This window comes from Pituophis catenifer, unplaced genomic scaffold, assembly GCF_029215685.1.
Source record: "Pituophis catenifer annectens isolate HBS135680 unplaced genomic scaffold, rPitCat1.0.hap2 SCAF_7, whole genome shotgun sequence".
NCBI classification, from domain to species: domain Eukaryota; kingdom Metazoa; phylum Chordata; class Lepidosauria; order Squamata; family Colubridae; genus Pituophis; species Pituophis catenifer.
The window spans coordinates 34,657,987-34,682,992 of NW_027256887.1; the positions used below are offsets into that span (position 1 = coordinate 34,657,987).

General features: G+C 38.5%; 2 protein-coding genes across 2 annotated transcripts in view; one reads left to right on the top strand and one right to left on the bottom strand.

Moving 5' to 3' along the window:
* The first annotated feature begins 208 nt into the window (after positions 1–208).
* PRICKLE1 (prickle planar cell polarity protein 1) lies at positions 209–24,747 on the top strand. The gene is made up of 7 exons (XM_070946921.1): positions 209–328; positions 9,035–9,148; positions 10,988–11,125; positions 11,943–12,146; positions 20,639–20,825; positions 21,629–22,474; positions 23,918–24,747. The coding sequence occupies exons 1-7, from the start codon at positions 209–211 to the stop codon at positions 24,745–24,747; spliced, it is 2,439 nt and encodes an 812-aa protein (XP_070803022.1).
* PPHLN1 (periphilin 1) overlaps positions 12,615–25,006 on the bottom strand; it is an 81,624-nt gene continuing 69,232 nt past the window's right edge. Inside the window, exon 10 of the mRNA XM_070946925.1 lies at positions 12,615–12,957. Within this exon, the coding sequence (XP_070803026.1) occupies positions 12,940–12,957 (18 nt within the window). The 3' untranslated portion in view covers positions 12,615–12,939. The remainder of the gene's footprint in view (positions 12,958–25,006) is intronic.

A 25,006-nucleotide genomic window follows, 5' to 3' on the forward strand; every position in this document is an offset into this window, starting at 1 on the left:
GGAAAAACATTATATTACTTTGAAAAAATAACCTAGAATAAAGCACAAGTATAGGAGCAGAGACAGTATGATATCTATGTGTTTTGAAGTAATAGCTATGCTTTTTATTGCAATATTTAACCTTTGAACTGTATTTTCTTAGAGCTCTTAATTGATGATCTATAACTGAACTTCTTGATATTGTCCCACTGACCTGTGTCTTTTGGAAATGGAGCCAAAAGTTGGCAATTGTACATCTGGCTTCCAACGAAGTTCAACATCAGATGATGATTCTGGGTGTGCCTTAGAAGAATATGCCTGGGTTCCTCCAGGTCTTAGACCAGAACAGGTATGGGCAACTATTAATCAGCTTATGTTTCAACTGCATATTCCGAAAGTAATTTTGTACTTAGGTTACCTTGATCTTCATTTTTTTCATATAAATTGTGGACCAAAAAAGCAATATCCTTAAAATCTGTTTTTATTATTTAGGTTTTATATGATAGCATTGTCATGATTAAAAAAGATAAGTAAACTTTGAAGTAAGATAAGAAGAAAACCAAAAGACAATAACACAATCTTCCCCAGCAACCAATAGCCAGATAAACAGGGATTAACACCATGCAAACAGTAAAACAGAAAACAGTACATAATCAAGGAATTATCATGGAGGAAATCACACCCCCATCAAAAGTGGGCAAACTATTGTACTGAATTGTAAGTAGGGAATAAACCAGGGGTGAAATGCTCCTGGTTTGGTCCAGTTCGCCCGAACTGGTAGTAAAAAAGGCTACTGGTTCGCTGAACCAGTAGTAAAAAATGTAAAAAAAAAAAAAAAGTTCCGATGATCAGCTGAGCAATGCACGATCGTCAGAACTTTTTTTTTTTTTTTTACTTTTTAAGCATTTTTTTTACTACCAGTTCTCTGGAACCAGTAGTAAAAATGCTTTAAAAAAGTAAAAAAAAAAGGCTCTGATGATCACAGCTGTGCTGCGTGATCATCAAAGCATTTTTTTTACTTTTTAAAAGCATATTTTACAACCTATTTGCCCGAATAGGTTGTAAATTTTTTTTTAAAGTAAAAAAAAAACTTGGCCACGCCCACCCAGTCTTATTACCCCACCACTAAGCCACGCCCACAGAACCGGTAGTAGCAAATTTTACATTTCACCACTGTAATAAACCACATATTCACTCACACTGATGATGTTTCCTGGTTGGGTAATGAAAGCCTGCAAGCAAACAACCAAGCTCAGCATCAAAGCATCAAACCTTTCAACTCTGAGCTACATATATTCTCTTCATATCAATTAAGAAACTATGAGCATCCTAGACCAAGCTAAATCCAAGAAATTCCTAGAAGCTTGGCATTCAGACAAATGAACTATCAGTAGATATATATAAATAAACCGTATTTCCACACCATTCAAGAAACTAAAAAGGCTGAGAAGGAAAGAAAAAGATCAGAAAGCATCCTTTCCAGCAGCGAACACCCAAATAAGTAGGGATTAACACCAGGCAAACAATCAAACAGAAAAGCATATACTTATCAAAGAGAAAACCATACTCCTACCAAAATTGGCAGGGCAAGTTATTGTATATATAAACAGGGAGCAAACCCCATACTTAGCTGGGCAATGAGACCAAACTCAGGGCAAACCAAGGTGTCAAGAGTGATTTGCTCTTTCACCTAGTTGCTTCTTTGCTCTCAGCTTGACAACAGTTGGGAAGAGGGTGGTTAGAATGTTGGGGAGGGAATGGAATGCCAAGACTCTGTCTGCAGATCGTGAGACCCTGCTGCCAGCCCAAGATCATACAATGCAGGTGCTTGAACTATCCGGACTGTTCCCATAATAAAAGAAACAGATTTATTTAGACAATGCAATGAACTGAGGAGGAATGGCCAAATGGAAAAACAAATTAACTGTGGGATTCTGTGCGGGAAAACCAGAGCTAGTTTCACTTCTTCTATGCCAATGTAGTGTATTCAATAAATTTTTACTTTTGGGAAGCACAATGTCCCAGGAGTTCTCTTTTTGGATTCTCTAGCTGGACACCTGACATTAAACCAGCTCTATAAACTACTGCTTACCTGGAATCTTCCAGGAGAACTGAGATAACGAGATGTCAGCAGTCAACAAGAAGACAGATGACAGGGTGAAGTTGGGAGAAGCCCCCCTCTTGGAGGCACCAACAGTGGATTGGAAGCCAGCCAATCGGGGCACGCTCTAAACTGGGACCCAAAAAGTTCGAGCAGCGACCCATATATGGAGAAGAGGTGGTTTCAGAAGCTTTCTGGTCTAAGAAAAAGGAGCCATGAGCAGGCAGCGTGGGAAAGGCAGCAGAGACAGAATACCCACTGATCCCTCACGGAGTTACATTGATCTGAGAAAGCAAGTGGAAAAGCATGAAAGCTGCCAAGTGGGAAGAGCTGATGGGATGGAGGTTCCTGATCGCGACCTGCAGCTTATCAATGGAACAGCTCAGAAGTTCGGTGGGCTGGAGATCTGGGGCTCCACCTCACCAAAGTCGATGATGACAGGGGCTGGGATGGAGATGGCCAAGCCGCTAGTTACCTCATCCCCTCCTCTATTGCAGTCAGTATGTTGAACCTACCTGGAGCAGTGGGTACCACGCAGCAAGGGGCAGAGGCAGCCCCCCTTTGGCAGGTCTGGCACAAGCCCAGTCACCTCTCATGGCGACGGGAAGCCCTGCACAGGTGCCACCAGGCTTCGTGTTGGTACAATAGGACTGAGAGCCTCCTCCCTTGAAGGCAAAGTTTGATGGCCAGCCCGAAAAGCTGGCCATCAACACAGGTGTAGAAATATTTGGAGTGGTACAGAGCAATGTATCCCAACGTGCCCTCCCATGTAAATATTGTCACATCGACCCTGGAAGGAGATGACACAGAGTGGCTGGTGTGACTTCACAATGAGGACACCCCAGAGCTAATGAATGTGAACGCCCTTATGCAAGAGATGTGGTACAGATTTGAGGACGCCATGGAAACCCAGCGAGCAGAGGCCAGGATCCGCTCCATTCGGCAAAGGAAGTGACCAGTCACAGAATACATTCAAGAATTTTCCAGCTTGGTGGCCTGCCTGAGGGAATGGCCTGAGCCCCTACTGGTCTACCAATTCCAGGATGGTCTGAACCGAGAACTGTACCACAACTGCTTGCCCTGAGGGGTGCCTAATGATCTTTGGGCATAGTACCAACTGGTCACCAACGTGGAGCTAGACCTGATGGAGCAGCATGCTGTGCATGAGGATTGCCCCCACTGGACAACCAAGAGGTGCTCTGCAACCCTTGGGGGAAAAGGAGGTTCTCCTCAGATCCCCAAGAAGAAGCCCTGCCGTGTGTTGAGAGCCTGTTTCCGATGCAGGAAGAAAGGCCACTGAGAGGCTGACTGCCCCACCCCACATCCAGCATCTGCATTGCGAGCCTTGGCCCAACCAAAGAAGCCGCCGGCAAAGACAAAGGAGAAGATGCAGGCAGCACAGCAGTTTGTAGAGGTCTCTCCACAGTCCAGCAAAGGAGAGGGAACTCTGATCCCCAAAATACCAGACATGATCTTCTACAAGAGTGACAGCGAAGAGGAAGATGACCTGATGGTAAGTGACACCATCATTCCAATGACTGCCAGGGTGGAGATAATGGTGCCTTACTCGGGAATGAAGGACACCATCATGGCCTATTAGACTCAGGGTGCATCCAGTGCCTAATCAGCTTGCCGAGAACGGAGAAGTTGGAGCTAAGACTCAGGAAACTGAGGTGACCTGTGGGATTTGAAAAACTAGACAGTTTCCTTTTGGGGGAGTGGTGCCAGTGACCTATCTGACAGAGCCAGTGAGCCTAAGGCTTGGGAACCACATGGAGACTATCCACTTTTATCGTGGACCCCAGAATGACTGAGGCCATGATTCTAGAGCTAGTCTGGCTAAAGAAATGGAACCTAGCAGTGGACTGGGAGAACAAGTGGCAAATGAGAAACAAAATGGCTAAGCAACAGGAAATAGGGAAAGCACCAGGTGCCAGTGATGAGCTGGTGGTTGGGAAAGTGAAAGCAGAGCTGGCTAAGGTGCTGACAGAGGGCAAAGCATTACAGCTGCTTATTCGAAAGGAGTACTGTAATCTCGCTGAAGTGTTTAGTGAGAAGGAGTTGGATGTGCTGCCGCCCCCTCACAGACTGTGCTATTGAAATTCTGCAGGGGGAAAAACTACCAAAGCCAGAGATGTATTCCATGATGCCCAGGAAAATGGAAGAGCTTTATAGATAAGAACCTAACCAGGGGCTTCATCCAGTTGGCCAAATCAAGGGTGGCAGCCCCTGTTCTCTTAAAAAAAAAAAAAAGAGTCGGGTCCCTGAGAATGTGTGGATTATAGGGGGATAAACGCCATTTGCATGGAGGACATGTACCCCATCCCCCTGATGAAAGACATGTTAAATTACTTGTCAAAGGGGAAGATCTTTACCAAGCTGGACTTGAGGGAAGCGTACTACTGAGTGAGGATTAGGGAGGGAGATGAGTTGAAGACCATGTTCAATTGCCTCTTAGGATGCTACCAATTCCAGGTGATGCAATTTAGATTACAGGGGAACCCAGCTGTGTTCATGCAGCTGATAAAGTCCTACATGAGCACTTATACAAAGGGGTACTGGTGTACTTGGTGATATTTTAATTTATACCGAGAACACAGAAGAACATGTAAAACCAGTAAGAGCTGTGCTAAGGAGTTGCTAAAAGCCTTGCTATACACAAAACACATCCAAATATGACCTTCACAAGACCAGCTTAGACTACCTAAGGTACCATATCTACAAAGAGGGGGTTAGAGATGGACCCAGAAAAGGTGAAAGCAATCCTGGGAGGCCCCAAGGACCAGAACACAGCTGCAGAGTTTCCTAGGATTTGTGAACTTCTATAGACAATTCATTCCCACTTTCACACAAATAGCACTGCCCATCACAAACCTGTTAAAAATGGGGAAGGTGGTGAAACCTAGACCAAGTCAGCCCTTGAATTGGACTGTCGAGTGCCAAGCAGCTTTTGAAAAGCTAAAGAGACTTTTTGTCTCTGAGCCAGTCTTGAAACACCCGAACCCAGAGGAGCCATCGGTGATCCAGGCAGACACTAGTGACGTGGCCGTGGGGGCAGTGTTATTGCAGAGGAATAAAAGGGGAAAACTGCAGCCTTGTGCCTATACTTCTTGGAAACTGTCCAACACCTAGAGACAATGGACAATCTGGGAGAAGGAGGCTTATGCAGTCTGCTGGGCTCTCCTTATCTGGAGGCAGTTCTCAGAAGGCAGGAAAATCCCATTTTTATTTTATTTTTTTAAATTTGATTTATATGCCGCCCTTCTCTGGAGACTCAGGGCGGCTTACAGTGCGCTAAGCAATAACCTTCATCCTTTTGTATATTTATACAAAGTCAGCTTATTGCCCCCACAAACTGGGTCCTCAATTTAGAAAGGATGGAAGGCTGAGTCAACCTTGAGCCTGGCGAGATTCGAACTTGCAGTAATTGCAGGCAGCTGATCTTAATAACAGGGTGCTTTAGACCACTGTACTACCAAGGCTCATTGAAGTTTGGACCAGCCACAAAAATCTAGAAGTACTAAAGACCCCTGGGAAACTGTCCCCTAAGCAGGTCCAGTGGGCTCAGTACTTTAGCTGGTTCAATTTTATCCTGCGTTATTTACTGGGGGGAGGGATTTCTAGCTGACACACTTGTGCCTGCTGCAATATAAGAGCATGAGAGAAGAGATAATTAATTCTATCATCACATTCAACCAACATGCAGTGCCAGTTCCTGTGAGGCAACCACAGAAGAGCTCCCGTTGGTTAGAAGATGCACTGACCCAGCAGCTGAAAAAAGCCTTGGGTGGGAGATGAGCAATTCCAAAACCATAAAACTGACTTAATCATAAAGCAAGATTTAGCATGAAAGAGGAGCAAAATATATGTACCAGCCAACCAGAGAACTTTATAGTCCTACAAAGAAGCCATGACGCGAAGCCAGCAGGACATTTTGGGTTTATAAAAACCCTGCATCTCATAAAGAGGCAGTTTTGGAGACCCAAGATGAAGAAGGACATAGAAATCTATGTGGTGAGTTGCCCTGTATGCGCATCTATGAAGGATTATTACAACCAGTAGCCAACCCAACAATGCCGTGGGAGAAGATAGCCATGGATTTCATAGTGGAGCTTCCCAAAAGTGGTGGGAACACTGTAATTTGGACTGTTGTAGACCTGTTCTCAAAACAGGCACATTTCATACCATATCCTTCAGCCCCAGGTCTTAGCAAAAATGTCCATGTAACACACCTACAGGCTGCACAGGGTCCTAAAGCAAATTATCTCAGACTGAGGGGTACGTTTCACTAAGTTCTGGTGGAAGTTTTTAAAGCTAATAGGTTCATCCCAAGGGCTTAGCTCTACCTTTCATCCTAGTACTAATGGGGAGCAGAACAAGCTAACTCAATGGTAGTACAATATCTGAGATGCTATATAAGCTATCTGCAGACTAATTGGGCTGAACTGCTGACATTTACCAAAATGGCTTACAACAACTCAGTGCATAGCAGCACAGGATTTACTCCTTTTAAGGTGGCTACGGGGGTCGAATTCGTGACTATGACAGAGTTTCCCCAAGGGACCCTATCCTCTGCGACACTGGTGGAATGGAGGGACTCTTTCAGAGGCATGTGGGCTATAGTGTGTAAGGAACTAGGAAAAGCAAGGGAGGCCCAGAAAATACAAGCAGATCTAAAGAGAGTTCTTCAAAAAGAGTTTAAGGTGGGAGATACAGTGTACCTGTCCACAAAGTAATTAAATCTCAGACATCCCTGTAAAAAGCTGGGTCCTAAATATATAGCTCTCTTCCCCATTGTGCAGATTATCAATCCAGTAACAGTAGCGCTACGGATGCCAAAGACTCTTAGGCAGGTGCATCCAGTATTTCACTCTAGCCTATTGAAGCCCTTCTGTATCTCTGGGCTAAGACAAGTCGGGGATCTCTTCCAGCTCTGGTCCTCATAAAGGGGGAAGAGCACTATGAAATTAAAGACATGCTGTACTCTAGACACCACCGAGGAAAGTTACAGTACCTTGTGCTGTGGAAAGGTTTCCCAGCATTGGATGCTGAGTGGGTAGTGGCTAGGGATGTCAGAGAAATTATTAAAGCAATTTCATTCCAAATACCCAATACAACCAATGTGAGAAAATCTTGTACAGTGATTAATTGTTCATGCTTATGTATTCCAGTTGCATCTTTCTTTCAGGGGTGTCGGCATGTCAAGAGTGCTTGAATTATCTGGACTGTTCCCATAATAAAAGAAGTGGATTTAATTGGACAACACAATGAACTGAGGGGGGATGGCCAAAGGGAAAAGCAAGTTTAATTATGTGGGATTTTGCACAGGAAAACTAGAACTGGTTTTGCTTCCTCTGTGCCAATGTGTATTCAATAAAGTTTTACTTTTGGGAAGCACAATGTCCCAGGGTTTTTTTGGGCATTTTCTAGCTGGACATCTGACACAAGGGTTCCACTTACTGTTTTCTGTTGGTACTTTGTCCTAAACCCGTGATGGCGAACCTATGGCACACGTGCCACAGGTGGCACACGTAGCCATATCAATAGGCACGCCAGCTCAGCTCTGGCGCGCATGCACGCGCCAGCCAATTGATTTTCGGGCCTTTCTAGGAGTCTCTGGAGGCTGGTGACAGCAAAAAAAATCACTTCCTGTCCCACCAGGAGTTGGAAAATGGGCCATTTCAGGCCTCTGGAGGGCCTCCGAGGGAGTGGGAAAGGCTGTTTTTGCCCTCCCCAGATGCACAGAGGATCTGGAGCCAGGTGAGAAAGAAAAACGGGCCTACCGGGCCATCGCGTGCCAGGAGCGGGGAGGGGGGTTGTGCATGCATGCGCAGGGCAGGGCACATAGAATTATGGGTGTAGGTACGTGCATGCGCAAACCTCCCCCGCCCCCCTTCCTGGCACGTGATGGCAAAAAGGTTAGCCATCACTGCCCTAAACATTAAAATACAAAATAATATTCAAGCTAGCATTAATATGGCTTAACAGAAAAAGTCATTTTTTTAATATCACATGTAAGATGCAGCATGCATATAGAATTATTTACTTAAGATACCTGAAGTATTCTTTCTTTGGAACGTATGTTTGCTTTGTGCTGTGCATTTTATAAATGTCCTATTTGTTTGAAATGCTGTGAATAATGTCACATTTTTCTCCAAACTTTCTTTCATTTAAATGTAATTATCTGCCTACTTACCAATTTACTCTGTGCATTAAAATTAGAGCAGTACTGACACCAATAACTTAGTGTAGTCCTCCAAGTAAAATAATACTTGGAGCCAGAAAATAATATTCATTAAAGACATTTTATTTGTATAACTATAAAAATATCTTGCCTATTAATCCTTTCATAATTTAAAGAACAAGGCAAATGGAAAACAACTTTTACTTTGAAACATTTTCTTTTTCAATACTATTTGGGCAGGGAATAGAGAATAGAGTTTATTGTAATCACAAGCAGCAATAGCTTTTCTGCTTGTATTATGTGGCAAATATGGTTTTATTTAATAACTGCGAAGTTTAAATGGAATGAATGAACTTAAAAGCAAGAAAGTACAGGAGAGCCTATGGAACAAGTCAGACTTGTTGATATGTTAGTTGTTTTCTGGATAGCTTTATAATGTTGTGTGATAAAATGGAGAGTGCTAACTATTCTGAAGGAGTTGGAAGTGAGATGTGCATAATTTATGGCAGCTGTAATTGCCACTGAAAATTGGATTCCAGGGAAGCAATTCAACAGCTGAGTGCTAGTAATCTTAGGTAATTTAGTTCTGCTGAGTTAGCTTATTTCTTCTTTCTAAAAAAAAAGGAATGTAAATTCTGCTAAAAATGAAAAGAAAAAAGTAAAAAGTAAAACAGACCTAGCATACCCTATAAATAAAAAAATAAAATAGCAGATGAAGAATTCTTACAAGGAAGTGAATGAATGAGTTATGTGTCTGGCTTCTAATTTAGGTTCAGCTTTTCTTTGCTTGCCTGTCAGAGGAGAAGGTCCCATATGTTAACAGTCCTGGAGAAAAATATCGAATTAAGCAGCTTCTCTATCAGCTACCACCCCATGACAATGAGGTAGGTATAGATAATCATGTTTGCTCTGCTAAGATGAGACAGAGGGACATATTACCTTTTTTGGGGAACAAATCTATGGTTTCTCAAATACAGTCTGACAAGATGTAACTAATTACAGTGACTCATGCCATGATAACTTCCAGATTAAATACTGAAACATTATGTACTTTGAAAATCTCCAGTTGGTAAGTAATACAGTTTAGTAATTCTGACTGCACATTTCGTTTCATGCAAATGATCTTGACTGATTTCCAAAAGTCAAGCAGGATCATATCTAATTAGTTTTTGAATGAATTTTTTGAATTTCCGCCAGGAAATTCTAGGATTTTACTGTAAATTAGACTAGGAAGTTGAAAAAAATTGTGTAAGATCACAAGGATACACCACTTCTATACTGTTGACAAAATGCACATCCATCTGGTAAGCAGGAGTCAAGTCTCTTGAATGGAGGGCTTCTTACAGGAGCTCTATTTCTGGTGTGTTTCTGGGACTAATTCAGATTACTAGAGCACAAGTGCAAAGGTTTGCTCTTCCACTTTATCCTGCCAAGGACTTTTGCTGTGTTAAAGGCCAAGGATGAAAGTATTTTTCTAGATAAGTCTGTGGGCCATCAGTAATTTTTTCATTTGGTCATCTCCCAAATCTTTAAATTTCATAGCAGTTAATAATTAGTTTTTTTTTTTAAAAAAAATTGCTGCCAGCAATATGACTTATTGTATTATTTTAGTGTTTTTAAATGTTTGTAAACCCCCTTATTAATAAATAATAAAAATAAAGAAATAGAAAATGGAAAGGTTGTGAGGAAAGGTATACTCATCAGCATATAAAACAATATGTGCAAATTGCATCTATATTTAGCACCCTAAAACTCTTAAAGAACATTTTAAACTCATCCCCTTGTGCCTTATTTTTATGCTTTGCTTTCCACTTTGCAACATTAGAGTTCCAGTACTTTCCTACAGTAGCATCTGTTCTATGGAATAATGACTATTCACTGTTGTGTGAGGCACCTCTCCTAGTGTAATTTAGTGTGGGTTTTTTAAAAGTATAATAACCCTGGTTTATAACTACTTTTTATCACTATTTTTATTTTTTCCTGCTATTGGATGCATAAGTTTAAATCATCATGAGTGCCTGAATGATCCCTCCTAGACAAAATAGAAGTATCTAATAAGAGATACATCAGTTAGATGGTCTTAGAAAATCAAAAGCCTAGTGTTTATCATTATATATTCTGGATTGCAAGATGTAGGCAGATATTTACCATATAGCTCAATTCTTTGAAAACTATTTGGAAAAAAATGCATCTAATTCACTAATACAATTAGATTCAAACAGCAAAGTTTAATTTGGACAGGCTGGGTTTAGAAAATGATTTTGTAATTAAAGCCATCAGTGATCTCATGCCTGCTGTGGATGGAAACTGCACCGAAACCCTATGGTGCCACTTCTCCTCTCTTCCTTCTCATAAAACATGAAAGGAATAATCTGCTTCTCCATTCTATACTTGTATGCTATAGAAATTTATCTTATATCCATAAATTAGGAAAACCAAATGCAGAAAACCTTAAATCTTCAAAATATGCCAGAATCCAGGGTAGTAATGCATAGATAGCAATAACACTTCATCTCATTGTAGCAGCTCCAATTGTTGAGACAGATTATTACATTGTGGTGAAAGTATAAAAAGAAAATTAGCTGTGTATGCAATTCTTTTTTATGTCTAAATCTGACACAAATCTTTCAGTTTCCAAACAGGTATATGTATACCTATTCATGCATGTCAATTCCAAATAGAACTTGTGTAGATTCTAAACATGTTATTGGCTTTTGTTGAAGGTGCGATACTGCCAGTCTTTAAGTGAAGAAGAGAAGAAAGAACTTCAAATATTTAGTGCACAACGTAAAAAAGCAGCACTGGGGCGAGGCTCAGTCAAATTACTCCCTAGAGCAATAATGCATGCACTTTGTGAACAGGTAACATTGCTATTGTTAAAATAGAATTCTGTAATTCTGTGAAATTCAGGTACTGATGAACATGGAATAAAACACATTTAAATAAAATATGCGTTCAAGCCTTTTAGGTTGAAAACTGATCAAACAGCGTTTGTTGGCTTATAATACTGTGTTTTCCCGAAAATAAGACCCTGTCATATATTTTTTTGAACCCCAAAATAAGTGCTTGGCCTTATTTTCGGGGAGGTCTTATTATTTTAGGGCATGTGGAGCAAGATGGGGCTCCTCTTGCCGTCTTACCTGATTTCCAGCTCTGTTGTTTAAATATTTTCGGGGAGGGCTTATTTTCGGGGGAGGGCTTATTTTAGCGCATGTGCTCAAAAGCCCGATTGGGCTTATTATCAGGGGATGTCTTATTTTCAGGGAAACAGGATACCTATTTTGTGCTTTCCGATATAGTGATACGTATAAAATATTGATCAAGATAAATCTGATAAATAGCAAGGTAAATCATGGGGATAATAAAGATTTGATTAGAGGATGTTGATGAATCAGTATAAGTATGCTTGCATACTTAACAGAATGGAATGCTCAAAGGAAGTGTCTAAGAAATTATGTTACTGACAGTTAATATGAGTCAGTAACCTTGTATCAAGGAAGATCATATAATAGTAGTGGCATGTGCCCATTTAGTGTCCTGGTTTGTTCTTTCCTCACAGAAGTGAGGTCCCATTGTTCTGACAAGTTGTATATGTATGAAAATTAAAATCCATGTGTGTAGGTTTATCTAGATGGATATATGGAAAAAAAAAACTTAAACCCCTGTTTTTATTTCCAGTGTGGTATAAAAATAAATGGAGGTGAAGTTGCAGTATTTGCTTCAAGAGCTGGGCCTGGAGCATGCTGGCACCCATCCTGTTTTGTATGTTTTACATGCAGTGAACTTCTTGTTGACCTAATCTATTTCTTCCAAGATGGAAAAATTCATTGTGGTAGACACCATGCTGAACTGCTCAAGCCACGATGTTCAGCATGTGATGAGGTAAAGCTCACATTCTCACGAACCTTAAGATGGAATTAAAATTAACATGGCATTTATTACCCAGGAACTTCTGAATGTGATCTTCAAATTTTTCTTCCATAGCCTTCATAAATATTGGCATCTAATTGCAGAAATGTGGGAATAGTGGGAGATTTGACTGAATTTGTAAATTTTATAATACTTGGAACATTTGGTGGGTCTTATTTACAGAATTTTCTTGAAGACTCAAGCCCTTAAGTCAAACATTATATAATGAAATGGATGCAAAATTAGAATACACAATAGAAAAGCAATAATGGGAATTGTAATAGAAGATCATTAAATTTACCCAGAACATTATACTCAGAGAAAATAATATGTTTGATCATTTATTTCAGTTTTTTTTATTGAAACGTTTTACAAAAAAAAAAAAGAATTCCCCCCCCAATATTCCCCCCACCCTTTCCCTCCCCCCCCCGAGACTTCCCAGAGCAAAATACAGGGTATTTCAATTAACAATCATAAGCTAAATTAACCTATCTATCCTCAGACTACCAAATCCCCCCTTGAAACCTTAACTCCACTATAGATAACATAATACTTCTAATACTTAACGTTCATTCATAAGCTATTTGATATTTTCTTGTCTGATACTTATTTTGAATATAATCAATCCATCTTCTCCATTCCGATCCGTATCTTTCTTGTGTATAGTCCTTCAAATACGCTGAGATTTTCGCCATTTCTGCTAAGTTCATTACTTTCAGTATCCACTCTTCAATAGTAGGCAAAAAGTCCTTCTTCCAGTATTGCGCTACCAACAGCCTTGCTGCTGATATTAAGTTCAAAATCAATTTAGTCTCTAATACTGTACAATCCATCGTTATACCCAGTAAAACAATTGAGGAGTAAATTTCAACCTTTTTTTCAGAATGTTCTGCATCACCCACCAAATTTTTATCCAAAATGCCTTGATTTTCTTACAAGTCCACCATATATGATAATAAATTGCATCATCACATTCACATCTCCAACATTTAGCTTGCAAATTCGGATACATACATGATAATTTTTTAGGATCTAAGTGCCATCTATAAAACATTTTATAAAAGTTCTCTCTCAAATTTTGTGCTTGCGTAAATTTAACATTTCTGACCCAAATCTTTTCCCATGTTTCCATCATCACTGGTTCCTGAAAGTTTTGTGCCCATTTTATCATACAATCCTTAATCAATTCCGTTTCTGAATCTATTTCCAATGAAGCATTATACAACCTTTTAATACGCATCTGACTTTGATCTCTAATCTGTTTCACCAAATTTTCCTCATTTTGCATAACACCAATTTTTTGATCTTCCCTCCATCTAGCTTGAAGCTGACCATACTGAAACCATGTATAGATTATCCCTTCTTCTTTTAGTACATCTTCAGTTGCAAATTACCCCTTTCCAAAAGAAGAAGCTCTTTATAAGTAATCACCTCTGTTTTTTGCTCTATACTTATATTTTCTATTGCATGTCTAGGATTTGCCCATATGGGTATCTTATAGTTTAACTTATATTGATACTTTTTCCAAACCCTCAACAATGCATTTCTAAGTATATGACCCTTAAACACTTTATCCACTTTTTTTCATATAACAGATAAGCATGCCATCCATATAACAAATCATAGTCTTCTATATTTAACATTCTTTCTTCAGTTAAGTTAAACCAGTCGCTAATTTGTGATAAACAGCCACTTCATAATACAATCTTAGATTATATTAGGCATTTTAAGACCTCCTCTCTCACGTACATCCTGTATAATTTTCAGTTTCACTCTTGGTTTCTTCCCACCCCAAATAAAAGTATTAACCCCTTTCTGCCATTCCAACAAATTTCCGTCTTAAGCACTGGTATCATTTGAAACAAAAATAAGAACCTAGGTAAAACATTCATTTTTATTGCTGCTATCCTTCCCAGTAATGATAGTTGTAGCTTTTTCCAATTTTCCATTTCTTTTTGTACTTTTTGCCAAAGAACTTCATAATTGTTTTTAAACAATTTCATGTTTGAGCTGCAATATATATTCCTAAATACTTAACCTTTTTAACTATTTCAAACCCCGTTATTCTCCCTAAATCTTCTCTTTGAGATACGGACATATTTTTAATTATCATCTTTGTCTTATGTTGATTTACTTTAAATCCAGATACCTTACCGTATTGACCTATTATGTCCAACATATATGGAACCACTTCTATAGGTTGAGATAAAGTAACAACCAGGTCATCTGCAAACGCTCTTAATCTATAATCCTGCTAATTACAATTCCTTTTATTTTATCAGATTCACGTAACTTGTTCAACAAAACTTCTAAAGTTAAGATAAACAACAATGGCGACAAGGGACAACCCTGCCTTGTACCTTTCTCAATTTTAAAGACTTCTGTTAGGCCTCCATTAACTATTATTTGTGCTGTTTGCTCCTGATATATTGCTCTAATTGAATGTATAAAATACTCCCCAAAATGCATTTTTTCTATTATCTTAAACAAAAATTGCCAATTCAGTCGATCAAATGCTTTCTCTGCATCCAAAAATATGAACGCTGCAGGGACCTGGTTATTTTTTTCCAAATAGTCCAATAAGTTAATAATTTGTCTAACATTATATTTCATTTGCCTCCCTTTTATAAAACCTGATTGATCATTATGAATTGTTCGTTGCATAACTGGCATTAATCTGTTCGCTAATATCTTAGCAAAAATTTTATAATCAGTGTTCAAAAGTGAAATTGGCCTAAAATTTTCAGGTTTGATAACAGTTTTGCTCTTCCTTCGGAATCAATGAAACAAAAGCTGTTCTCCAAGAGGTTGGAACTCCTCCCCTTAATTGAATTTTACAAAATAAAGCTCTAAGCGGTTCTACCATTTCAAGCTGTAAATTCTTATAATAAACAGCTGTTAATCCATCTGTTCCCGGAGCTTTCCCTGTTTTTAACTGCTTAATTGCAGCAATAATCTCCTCAGAAGTTATTGGTTGATTCAATCCTTCCCTCTGTTCCAACGTTAATTCCGGAATATTCCCTTCCTTTAAGTATCTATATCTATACCTTGTATTGAGTCACTAGCATATAATTTTGTATAAAATTCTAAAAAAGCCTTTTTAATCATATTCTGTTGGTAAACTTCCTTACCTCTATATTCTATTTTACCAATGACTCGTGATTTCTGTTTTTTCCTCAGCATGTAGGCCAACCACCTACCTGGTTTATTGGCATTACAAAATGTATTATGTTTAGCATATTGTAAGCTAGTTGCCACTTGATCAGCCATTAACATATTAAATTGCCCTCGTAATATATTTATTGTTTCTTTTACCTTCTTATCTCCTGGATTAAGTATAAGTAATTGTTCTTTCTTTTTTATTTCTTCCTCTATCTCTTTCCGCTTCTTTTGTTGTTTTAGTCTATGTTTATTATTCATATGTATTAACGTACCCCTCATATAAGCCTTTCTAGCATCCCAAACCATTTCCATAGAGGTTCATATTAATAGCAAAAAATTCCTTCATTTGTTTTTTAAGCTCTTTCACATTTTCTTCATATCTAAATAAATTTTCATTTAACCTCCAAGACCTCCTTTCTCTCCTCTCCTGTTCAAATTCCACCCAAACCGGACTATGATCAGTTAAAATTCTTGGACATATCTTGGTCTTCTTCACCCTAGAAATAAAATCATTTGTGGTTAGTATAAAATCAATCCTGGAGAAGGATTGATGTCTATCAGAAAAGAAGGTGAAGTCTCTTTCCTCCATATTGCGTTCTCTCCAAATATCTCTCAGTTCCATATCTTCCATCATATCAAAAAAAGATTTAGGTAATTTTGCATGTGTTGAAATCTTGGATAATTTTTTTTTTATCTCTCTGTGTGTCTATTACTCCATTCCAGTCACCCATTAATATAAAAGATTTATAATCCCATTGTATTATTTTAGTGTGTAAAAATGTATAAAATTTGTCTTGTTGCTGATTAGGGGCATATATTCCAATTAAAAGCATTTTTCCAGTCTGTTAATAATTCAATTGCGATATATCTTCCTTGATCATCTGCCTCAATTAAATTAGCTGATAATCCTTTCTTTACATATATAACTAACCCATTTTTCTTCTCTGGCGCTGATGCCACAAAGTGTGTACCTAATCTTGAATTTATCAAATATTTTTGGTCTAATAACCTAATATGAGTTTCTTGCAGACAAATAACATCATTGTTAAATTATTTCAAGTAATGAAATACTTACTTTCTTTTTTGTGGTGAATTTAAGCCATTAACATTCCAAGATAGAAATTTAGTTCCATCTTTAGCTTTTCAAAGCCGCATAAGCATCAGCTGAAGATCCTCCTCCACCTTACTCTTCGGCCTAGCCCCCCCCACACTGCTTCTATTTTCTGAACTTCTTGAGATAGATCTTGAGATTGTTGCATTTTTAACTGTTGTTCTTGAAGTTTATAAGTTGATCGGGTCAGTCGTTGTGCTTTCGGTTCTCCCTTCTTGAGTGGTTCCAGAGTTGGGGGTAAGCCCCCAAGATCCAGATCTTCTTCCGTGATGATTCCTCCAGCTGCAACTTCAGCATAAGTTTGTATTTGCTTTCCATCTTTTTCTTGTTGTATCATCTCCATTTTCTTTCTGCTCCCCCTTGGTGAGGGTGGGTATCCAGCCTTTAAAACATTAACATAGAAATCTTTTGCCTTCAAGACTGTGTTTAACCGGTATCTTTCTCCATTATAAGTTACTATTAGACCAGTTGGAACGTCCCATCTGTATGCCACTTGTTGATTTCTCAGCTCATTTACCAAAAAGCCAAAGTCCTTTCTACTTCTCAACATCTTTGGAGGGATCTCTTTCAAAACCACCACTTCTTGCCCAGCCACCTGAACCTTATTCTTGTAGGAAGCTTGTAAAATATCATTTCTGATCCTCCTGGGTGTAAAATAAATCACCACATCTCTTGGCAGCTGTTTTTGTCTTGCCAACCAGGAGTTAACTCTGTAGATTTTATCAATTCGGCTTGCCACCTCTTCTGGTCTTTCTTTAATTATCTCTGCAATAACATTAGCACAAATATCCTTTAAATTTTCTTTGCTATTTTCTTTCAGGCCTCTCAATCTCAAAGCAAATTCTGTATTGTAACATTACCAATTCATCATCAACTTTGTCTGTTTTTGTCATGACATCTCCCATTTTGCTTTCCAAATTTAAATTGGCTTCATTAATTTCTTCCACTTTCTCATCCAACTGAATAACAAGTTTTGACAATCCTGATACTGCAAAAACAATATCATCTCTTATTTCATCGTGTTTTTTTGCAACCACTTCTTTAATTGATTTTATATCCTCCTCAACTTTCTTTAATTTCCCTTCCACAAGTACTGTTAAATTATTCATTGCTGTGGCTTGGTTATTCATAGCTTCTTTCATTGCTGTTGCTTGATTATTCATGGCTTCTTTCATAAACTCTTTAAAATCATTGAGAGCAGCCTCCTGACTCTGTGAATCCGCCGGAAGTTGTGCTTTCTGTGTCACCACTGACACAACTGGGGAACCTCCCCCTCCTTTAACAACTCCTGGCTTAACTTGTTTAGAAGCCATCTTTTTTTCCTTTTTAAAAAGATCTTTTTTTCCCCCCAAAGCCACAAAGTCCCTTGAACAACTTTAAAGTGCTTGTAATTTATAGTCTCTAATTTATCAAGCAAAATAGTCTTTTCTCCACAGGTTCTCACTTCCCAGCAGCTTTAAAAGTTCTCAATAAGCACTTTTGTTTCTGACTTTCACTTTCAAAACCATAACAAAGATGCCATCTTCAGCCTCCAGCTCAAAGAAATTCAGTTTGAAACAAAGTAACTCCGGAGTTAAGCTCTGCTACTTTAAGGCTTGTTCTCCTGTTTCCACTCTGCCTGCGCTTGTAATCAATCAAACTCACTTTTGACAGCAGGATGGTCGCGGTGTCTGGCTCTGTTTAAAACAGAGTTGCCTCGGATCCAGAGCTTCTTGGTGGGCTGGCCGGGGAGCTCTCACCCTCCAAGCCTCTGGAATTATTCCAGAGGACTTTCGGGGAGCTCTACTTGCACCCATTGGCTCTCCTCTCCTTCTTCTCCCGATGGAGAGGTTTTTCAGCCGCCAGACAGCCGATTAGCGCTGTCAAAGCGGCTTTTATGAGATCGCAGGGCTGGCGGTCTAAGGAGACCGTCCACGATGCCTGCGGTGCCAAGCGGAAGTCCCATTTATTTCAGTTTTGATGCTGAACAGGATAGTTTATCTTCAAAAAATTAGTGGAAGTCTAATGAGCAAATGTGGTCATTTGTTTCTCATATTTGGCATTAAGCTTTAATGCCATACAACTCAACAATTCTGTAAGAGGATTCAGAATGAAACAATTCTTAAAACCTTAAGATTCATTTTAGTCTAAACTATTCTTATTAAACTACCAAACTATTTATCTCCTCAAAATATATGTAGATTTTTATGATAATTGCTGCAAGGATATTATCTGTTTCTTATTGGAAATATCTGAATCTTCAATGGAAAAATGGTTAGCCAAGTTGTGGGAGTATACTTTGATACTAAAATAAGTTGGTACCTTAAAAGTAAATCAAACACAAATTTTAGCTCAAACAGGAAACTGTTTTTCAAGTAAAATACATGGATTGGGAGCATATCCAATATTTGGGCTTATCTCTGCATAGATGTTATGCTTCAAGATATTTAAATAATCAAAATAATTTATTTTTACTTATTTTATATCCCGGTTTTATTATTACAAATAACTCAAGGCGGTGAACACATCCAACACATCCTCCTCCTTTTTCTGCACAGTAACAACCCTGTGAATGACTTTGGCTGAGAGTGACAGGCCCAAGGTTACTCAGCTGGCTTTTATAGCCAAGGCGAGACTTGAATTCACTGTCTCCTGCTTTCTAGCTGTGTCTTAATTACTAGACCAAACTGGCTTTCTAATTCGTCTCTTATGAAACCCGATTCTAATAATTCTTAGCAATATGCACTGAACCTAATATAATATATAATTTATATTGTATCGACTATGACCAGCATGGTGGCCTAGTGGTGAAGACTCTCACCTCCCACTCAGAAGGTTGAGAATTCAATTCTAGGTAGTGACAGATGTTTCTCTCTTAGAGCGCAAAGGAAAAATATCTGCTGCGAACTCCACATGGATGGCAGGAAGGGTATCCAGCCAGTAAACACTCAGCTCCAGTCAGTCGCCCATACTCTACCCTGAATAGGGATTATAGAGTTGTAAAAAGGGAAGTTTCTTTAAAAAATTGTCCGTAGTTCTTGATATTCATTCATTGGCCATCACCTTTACCATTGGGTGACTGGAAAACCATTTATACTATTGAAGGAGTGTGACATAATTATTTCTCTCTTTTAACATACCTTGTCAGCATTTGTTTCCTAATTGCTACCTGCACCAAAAATTGCTGCTGCTCAAAGGGAAAAGTCTTGTCCACAGGTTCCCAATGCTGCTTCAATTGCTAAGTAGCTTGGAAGGAACAAATGTGAGTAAATTTGGATATAACTTATCATCTGATATCATCACACACACTCTTTGGACAAAAATGATTCCCCGTATCACTTAAAACTAAATTTTTATGCATTGCTTTCTAGTAAAAGTAATAATTGAAGAAATGTTACTTGCAAGAATACTGTTGGGTTGTATATGGCAGATAAGTCTTATGTGTGAGTTTTGCCCCTGTCACTTTTAATTTTTTAAAAAAGAAAATAAAGAAGAGGAAAGAGTTAAAAATGGTAGACTATCAGTAAGTAGACAAAGAAGTAGAAGTGGTACACTAGTGATCAAGTATATTGTTAATATATTCTACTTATTAATTTTCATAATTTTCAACAAGGGAAATGATTTTAAGATCCTTTGGAATTTCTGAACTGAATACTTTATTTACACAGATAATCCTTGAATTATGACTATAATGGAGCTTGTTGTAAGTTATAACAGTTGTAAAATGGGTCATCACGTGACCAACCTGGTTTTGCAAATTTTTCGAAGTGGTTACGTGAATACAGTGGCCATAAAACAAATGCCATAGTCATTAAGCAAACGCTGTGATCATTAAGTAAACCCATTATTCAGTATAGCACATTATGACCAAAACCCGGAATTAAATGCCATTTTTGGCAAAACCATTGTAAAATAGTCACATGACCATAAGATGTTGCATACCAGCTATAAATGCGGACATATTGTGAGTACCTGAAGTGCAGTAATGTGACCATGGGGGAATTCTGACTGTTGGAACTTTGGAGCCAGGTTGCAAACCCCCTTTTCAGATAGGTTGTAATGTTGAATGGTCACTAAGCAACTGGTCATAAATTACCAGTAATCTCTTTTATCTCCACTTTTTATTGTTTAAGGATAAGTCATTATCCCCCAAAAGAGTGAGAAATAACTGAAACTCCTAAAACCTAAACTATTTCCTCCCCACCTACCCTAGATCATTTTTGCTGATGAATGTACAGAAGCAGAAGGTCGTAATTGGCACATGAAACACTTCTGTTGCCTTGAGTGTGAAACCATCCTTGGAGGACAGAGGTATATTATGAAGGACGGATGCCCATTCTGCTGTGGCTGCTTTGAGTCCCTTTATGCAGAATATTGTGAGACTTGTGGGGAACGTATAGGTAAGCTTGCATCTTGACTGGCAAAAAATATTTGTTGAAGCTAGTTACAAAATCATGTTTTCAACCTGATGAACAAGTTAAATGACCTCCTTTTAAATGGCTGTCATGACTCAATTGATTGGCTTTTAGTTTATTTGTAGAACCTGAGGTCTTTAGGATTATGCCTATTATTTTAAAATTATTATCCAGATGAGAACATCATTTCAGGCCCACAGAGTTGTTTTCTGTTGCTGCTAACATTATCATACTTCCTTCAAGGAAAATAAGACTAATTCTGTAAATGCACGCTATCAGCAAATTGTTTTAATAGACATTTTAGTATGATGGTATAGTTTTTCATATTTTTTATTATTCTTGCTATTGTTTTTAATTATTGTTGATAGTATAGTCATGATAGATGGTTAGCTATACAAATTGAATGAATGAATAAATAAAAATTAATTAATTCCATTCTAATTGGGCAGTCTTTTTTTAGCCATGCTATGTTAATGTAATTTGACTAATATACTATTCTGGTTCATGTCTATACTCAAAACTATTTATTAGATTATCTTTTATCTAGTTCTCTCTGAATATTAGTTACCTAAGGCTAAACATTAATTCTTTATTTTACTGTATTTTAAAAACAAATTGATAGATGAATATCTGTAGACTGCTTTACTTATTCATAATGGAAATAGAGCTTTATGCCATGGCATGTAGTTTAGTTTTTTTGCACCAGTATAATGTAAATAGACTCAGTCTCAAGTCTCAGTAATTAACATATTAACTAAATTAAATAACATATTAATGTGTGTTAACAGGGGTTGATCACGCTCAAATGACTTACGATGGACAACACTGGCATGCTACAGAAACTTGCTTTTCTTGTGCTCATTGCAAAGTTTCACTACTTGGTTGCCCTTTTCTTCCCAAGCAAGGACAGATTTTTTGTTCTAAATCATGCAGTTTGGGAGAGGATGTTCATGCTTCAGATTCTTCTGATTCTGCTTTCCAGTATGCTCGCTCGAGAGACTCCAGAAGAAGCATTCATATGGGAAAAAGCAGTCAATCAGCAGATCAGTGCAGGCAATCTCTCCTGTTGTCTCCAGCAATGAATTACAAATTCCCTGGTCTTTCAAGCACAGAGGATGATACTCTTTCACAGAAACTGGATGACTTAAGTTTTTCAAGGCAAGAAGTAAATTTTTTTGACAAAGAACTCTGGAAAGTAAGGGGAGATGAAATGCCAGAAGAATGGGCTGAGCATGAAGATTATATGACTCAGCTGCTCCTCAAATTTGTTGATAAAAGTCTATTTCAACAGTCAGTGGAAGCCAATTCTAGATCAGATGATCAGTGGATTTGTGAAAAAGTGGTTAAAGGAAGATCAGAATTGAAGAAAAATAATCAAAGCCTAGCATGCAAGAAATACCAGGCAAATATGTATTGGGCACAATCCCAAGATGGCCTGGGTGATTCTGCATATGGTAGCCACCCAGGACTTGCTAGTAGTAGGAAAATCCAAGAATTAGACATGGAACATGACACAAGATACAAACATAACCAAAAGCAAAGGTATAATGATTCATTGGAATGTTCGTCAAATCTGAAACAAGAGCAGTGTGTTCGAGACTCAATGGATTTCCTTGCTTTATCTAACATCACAGGTAAAGCAGCTAAAAACTATGATTTACGGTTCATTCACTAAGCATTTGTGCTACATGTACAATTAATTTTCATACCATAAAGCTTGAGTCTTACCAGTGTTCTGGGTTTACATATTAACTTTTACTTGCTTTTATGCATGCTCCTTTTGAAAGCCTGTTCAGGGCCTCAAGTATTTTATAGTGGAATTTAAGTGCTTATGAATTTATCTTTTGCTTATTTATCACCTTGTACAAGTTCTTGATTTAAGATCATTGGTGACCTTCAAAGTTACAATAGCAGTAAAAAAAAGTAATTTACACCCAGTCCTTGCATTTAACAACCATTGCAGTGTCCTGGCATTCATGTGATTAAAATTTGAGCACTTGGCAACCAGCATATATTTACTATGGTTGCAGCATCCTGGGGTCATGTGATGATTTGCAGCCTTCTCAGGGGCTTATGACAAAGTCAATGGAGGAAATCGAATTATTTGCATCACTTAATGACATGGTTGTCCCAATTGTGGTTGTCAATAAGAACTACCTGTGAAAGAGTCATTTGAGATGGGCAGTATAGAAATTTGATAATTACAAAAATTAACAAAACCATGTTCTCCAACAGGTGTCAGAGTAAGATGGCAATGGAGTAGAAGCTTCTCTCTTGAATCCCTTATGTGTGATTAGATCAATTAACATTTTTAGCTGGACACTTTATGGATATAATTGCTTTGAACTGGAAGTCAGATGGTCAGAATCCAAGAGTAACATTTTGTGCAGTTATCTGGAATATTTTTTTTAACCTATACCAGGGGTATCAAACTTGATTTCATTGAGGGCTGCATCAGGGTTTTGTTTGACCTCGAGGGGCTGGGGTGGAGGTGGGCATGGCCAGCTTGGCATTACTCATGTCGGGGTGCCTGAGTGCTCTGCCAGTGAAAACGGGCTCCCGAGCTCTTTTGGCTGCGACGGCCTCCTGCAATCCTCTGCCAGTGAAAGCAGAGCTCAGGAGGGCCGCCTCCATTTTTACTGACAGAGGCACAGTGGGCCGGTCCTTCACTGTTTCCAGGGTGGCCCCATGGGCCAGATCTAAGCACCCCATGGGCCACATCTGGCCCCCAGGCCTTGAGTTTGACACCCCTGACCTATACTGTCAAGAAAGTGGACAGCGTCCTTTGTTATATCAGTTCTGCTACTTGGAGTCTCTTGGTGTTCATTGTTGGTTCAGGCTGTCAGGGAGGGGATAAGCAACTGAATCCTAGTGATAGTCAATACCCGGTAGTGGAAGGAAAATCATGCCTATGTTGAAAGAGGTGCTGTTTCCTTAAGAGACCTGCTTTGAAATCAGCAATTTCAAATATCACTAATAATCAAGTTATTTCAAAATTAACTTAAATTACATTTTTCGAATTTAACTGGATGAAATAAATTTTCCAACCAAAATTATTTTTTTCTTTTCATTCTTAGGTGCTTCAATTGATGAAATCAAACCAAGACCTTCTCTGTACTCCTTTGAAACCTACCAGGAGCTAGAGGGGGATGATTGTGAGAAAATGAGCAACATGGGAACTTTGAATTCATCAATGCTTCATAGAAGCACTGAGTCTTTGAAAAGTGTAAATTTTGAATTATGTCAGGCTGAGACGCTGCCAGAAGAAAAGTCAATGGATGTGCCAGTATTGAGAAAATCCAAATCACGGACTAGGCCTCAGCAAGTAAAATTTTCAGATGATGTCATTGATAATGGAAACTATGATAATCTTGATATTCATCAACCTCCTATGGGTGAAAGGACTCACAGACATGTTTATCAGTTTGAAGTCCATGGAAAGAAACATCATCGAAGGAGCAGAAAGTCTCGATCTGAGAATGCACTTCATCTGGTTGCAGAAAGAAAACCTTTTCCAAAAGAAAAGCTTAATTTTTATTCCCCCCAGTATTATGATGCATTTATTCAGAATAAAAATCCTCAGGCAGTTCGGGCATATACTCCCACTTTTTTCAGCCAATATAATCATATTGCACCTGACTATGCAATGGGGAAACCAAGAGATCAGTGTTTTGGATTTTTGGGTGAGGACGAAGAAGATTGGTGTTCATCTTCATCATCTTCAGATTCTGAAGAGGAAGGCTATTTCTTAGGACAACCCATTCCACAGCCAAGATCTGTGAGATATCGCTGCTATGAAGATTTTGTTTCTAGTCCAAGTGCTGAACTTCCTACTACCCAATTTAGACAGATAACAAAATCTGAAAAAAGGAAAGTGCACAAAGGCAAAAACTGTATAATTTCCTAAAATGTACTGCCTATAAACTTGGTGCCTACACTGTGTTTCAAATCTTTTGTATCTAAAGAATGTCAGCAAAGTCTGTAACATGGAAAAAATTTGTTTGTGTTCTTTGTCAAGGCTTTGAAAGCAGTTCAAGACACTACATCAAAAAAATAAAAATATGATATTGATTAGCTTGTTTAGAACTATTCTGGTTTGCATAGAACTTCAGATTCAGGGAAAATAAACATTAGAAATTGTCCCTCTGATTATATGAAGAGTATAT

Bases quoted from the DNA above. Each gene is read 5' to 3' on its own strand.
- PRICKLE1 (XM_070946921.1), top strand. From the start codon at position 209: ATGGAGCCAAAAGTTGGCAATTGTACATCTGGCTTCCAACGAAGTTCA. The intron at 329-9,034 runs GTATGGGCAACT...CTTCTAATTTAG, and splicing joins CAGGTCTTAGACCAGAACAG to GTTCAGCTTTTCTTTGCTTG. The intron at 12,147-20,638 runs GTAAAGCTCACA...CACCTACCCTAG, and splicing joins GATGTTCAGCATGTGATGAG to ATCATTTTTGCTGATGAATG.